The sequence below is a fragment of the Limulus polyphemus genome, unplaced genomic scaffold, assembly GCF_000517525.1.
Source record: "Limulus polyphemus unplaced genomic scaffold, Limulus_polyphemus-2.1.2 Scaffold5317, whole genome shotgun sequence".
Taxonomy (NCBI): domain Eukaryota; kingdom Metazoa; phylum Arthropoda; class Merostomata; order Xiphosura; family Limulidae; genus Limulus; species Limulus polyphemus.
Genome location: NW_013670927.1, coordinates 36,955 through 40,919, shown reverse-complemented (window position 1 = coordinate 40,919; position 3,965 = coordinate 36,955). Strand labels below are relative to the sequence as shown.

At 29.1% G+C, this 3,965-nt stretch overlaps 1 protein-coding gene across 1 annotated transcript in view; it reads left to right on the top strand.

Annotated features, from left to right (window-relative positions):
• LOC106472422 (chromosome-associated kinesin KIF4-like) overlaps window positions 1-3,965 on the top strand; it is a 62,772-nt gene that overhangs the window by 22,271 nt on the left and 36,536 nt on the right. Inside the window, 2 exon segments of the mRNA XM_022400995.1 lie at window positions 270-380; window positions 3,024-3,199. Of these exon segments, the coding sequence (XP_022256703.1) occupies window positions 270-380; window positions 3,024-3,199 (287 nt within the window).

Here is a 3,965-nt window from a genome sequence, read left to right as displayed (position 1 = left end):
AGTTTCATGCATTTAAATACAGTAAAACTTACCCAGTTCTTTATGAAAATGTATTTTTTGTGGTTTCATTTTATATAGAGCTTATTAATTTGATATAATATAATATCTGTCATAGAATTTTTTTTGGGGGCAAACTTTTGTGCATATGTAAAATAATTTATTATGTCTTTACCTGATTTTAACTAGTGAATAATAATGATTGATAATATTTTGTACAAACGTTTTTTTTTACTTTATTAACACATTGAGCCCTTTTTCTTTTGTTTCAGGAATTAACATCAACAGAGGGCTTCTGGCTTTGGGAAATGTCATCAGTGCGCTTTGTGACGACAGTGGCCACATTCCGTACAGAGATTCTAAACTCACTCGTCTCCTTCAAGGTATAAAGCATAATAGGAAATTTAATCTTAAAGTCTAGACCATTAGGAAAATGGATTTCTGCCTTTAAAAATTTTATGACTAACTAATTAAACATTTTATTTCCAACTTGCTTTACCTTCCAAATCAGCTAGCCCCATTATTTTGTGGGTCTTGGATAAAGTCTGATTACAATAATATGAAAAATAGATGTTTAAGGTATTGTCAGGATTTTTAATAGATATTATTTGGTATTAACTGAAACGGTTCAGTACCACATTTGATACTAAAGAATTATTCACCTGATTAAATCATTAACAGTGTAAAAAAAACTACACTAAAGATTTGGTTGATGTACTATATAATATTTAAGTAAAGACATGATGTGAATCTGACAAATTACACTGTTAATGATTTAATCAGGTGAATAATTCTTTAGTATCAAATGTGGTACTGAACCATTCACATCATGTCTTTACTTAAATATTATATAGTACATCAACCAAATCTTTAGTGTAGACCATTTTTGCATTTATCACACCCAAAAGCCAGATAGTTTTTTAAACGAATTTACAGTATGAAATAAACTTTGTTTGGGACCCATGTTGACAAACTTGAATCAAGAACGAAACTTATTATTACGTGAAATGTAAAATTACATTTACACACCTTAAACTTTGAGCTACAATAATGATATGTTCAAGTTCTACGCTTACTTTATTTTTTACCCTATCAGAATCAGTGAACACCTTAAGGTGTTTAGAAAACACCAGAATTTCAAAATTTGTATAAAAATATTTCTAACTATTTGAACAATTTTTAACACGGGAAATATTTTTAAATTGATATTTTATCTTTTTTTGTAACATTTTTTTAGTGGAATTCCCAAATATTTTCCCCCCCCAAAATTTTTATTTCTTCATCAGCTCTCAGGGGTATCACCTCTAAATAATATACTTAGCAACGTTTCTACCCATACCAAAGTATAGGTTTATTTGCTCAGAAAATATCCGTTGAGAATATACTTTATCCTTGTTTTGGTTCTTACCTCATTTGCCTTCTCTGTTAGTGGTTGTGTAACCTCAACCCTTTTATAACGTATGTTTATGTGGTCTGAACATTTACTAATGAAACTTACTTTTTAAAATAGCTGTAGACAAAATTAGAAATTATTTGACGGAATGGATTATAAACTGTCTACATCAGTGTAAAGTAAATGAAGAAGTTTCAACAAAATTAGAAGTTATTTGACGGAATGGATTATAAACTGTCTTTCTTCATTTACTTTACAGTGATGTAAACCAACAAAATTAGAAGTTATTTGACGGAATGGATTATAAACTATCTACATCAGTGTAAAGTAAATGAAGAAGTTTCAACAAAATTAGAAGTTATTTGACGGAATGGATTATAAACTGTCTACATCACTGTAAAGTAAATGAAGAAGTTTCAACAAAATTAGAAGTTATTTGACGGAATGGATTATAAACTGTCTACATCAGTGTAAAGTAAATGAAGAAGTTTCAGCTGTAATTTCAAAAAAATGCCTGGCTGAAATTTCTGTAGGGGCAAATAAAGAAGTTTAATGGGAATTTTGAAGACTTATGAACAAACCAAATCTCCAGGACTTTTTTTCTTTTGTACTATCTTTAGATTTTCTTTTCATTTCTGTGAATGTTTTGTTGTTGAATTATATCTTTGAAAACTACAGAGATTATCTTTCACAAGATATCAGGTAAGGTTAGTTTTTGATTTGGAGTTTTCTAGAAACCTTTCATCACATGTTCATCTCATGCACATGCAGAAGCATGATAATTTATTGGGAATATTATCATGTATGTGTCTGTATTTATAATACATGAACTCACCGTGAACAAACAAACTCCTGCTTGTTCTAGAAGTATTAATATCTTTCTCTGCTAGATGTGTAACAGAATGGTAGAAACAACATTTTACATTCAGTGCACTTCGGTTGTTTGCATGGATGTTCTCTGGCTTCTCTATTAACTATGTTGAACTTTACTGCCTTTTTTTATTTAAATTACAGCTGTATTTTTTGAACTAATATTCAAAATATGTGATTTAATCAGATTCTTTTGTACAATTTTATTTAAAACTTCAAATCATTATAAGTTTATGCAAATAACTGCTTTTAAGATTATTGTCTCATTTTTTTCTGTTGCTTGAGTTGGTTTTTGGCCATTAGTACATTTTTTGACATACTATTAGTGATTTTTAATAACCCAATAATTTTATGTTTTTAATTGGTATCATTCCATATAACCATTAGGCCTAATGAACTTTACAGCTTGTTTCTGTTTATTTTTCTGATTAAATGCTTTTCGATATTAGTTAATCTTTGGTTCCACAGTTTCAGGTTGGCATGTGAAAGAAGTTTTTTGAAGATCTTTACGTGACTAAAGTTTATTGAATCTGTAAATATTAAGACAATATTTATAAACTTAGATAATTTCATAGTTAAACTTGATATTATGTACTGGTTGAGAAGGGATATTAAAACTTGCAAATGTTTAAAATGGAATACGTAAAAGCTTTTTCAAATGTGAAACAGTGTAACAGGACAGATGCTATCTATTTTGATCACTGTTTATTACCAGATAGTGCTTCCTGTAATTATGTATTCTTAATGTGTTTTTCTTCTTCAGATTCTTTAGGTGGCAATAGCCACACAGTAATGATAGCTTGTGTTAGTCCATCTGATTCCAATCTTGATGAAACAGTAAATACTTTGAGGTATGCTGATCGAGCAAGAAAAATAAAAAACAAGCCTGTTGTCAACAGGGACCCTCAAACAGCAGAACTTGTTCGTCTGAAGCAGATGGTAAGATTGTTAATATGTGTGACTTTAGAAACTGTTAGGGATGAAACTTGAGAATCCATGTAGTCACATTATTTTTATTTATTTTAACCGTTATATGAATTGTTTATATGTTGGTTCAGAACCCTTTATTAACTAATCTATATTAGGTTATTTGTTTTACAAATACATTACTTTAAAAAAGTGATATCTATAACTGTGTGTGTGTGTGTATAGTAATTTGATATATTTGTATTTAGGTTAATTATGATTTATAATGCATAATTGAAAGGTTTAAACATTTTTTAAATACACACCATACCTTAAATCAGTTCTCAAGGCTTAGAATATTATGTGGTGCATGAAAATTTTGCTGAAAGATTGCTCATGTCTGTTGGACACACCATAATATGTCTCAACTTGTGTCAAGATCAATAATAAGTGGTAAAGGACAAGAATGGAAATTAAGACATTAAAAATTAACCAAATGTGAAAAGGAAAAGACCCAAAATTAGGATTATAAGTAAAACAGCATCTGTACAGATGTTCTACAAAAAATTAAAAGGTATGTTTTTTCTTATTTCCTAATTTTAATCATTTCAATGCATTGTACATTGATGAGTTAGTGATATGGTAAAGAAAATGAAAAATAAAATATAAATATTTACCTTAAAAAAACTTTTGATATTCATATAAGAGGATCTAGAGGTTAAGCAAGTGAAATATGAAAAATATATGATGAAGAAAAGGCCCGGCATAGTCAGGTGGTTAGGGCGTTCGACTCGCAATC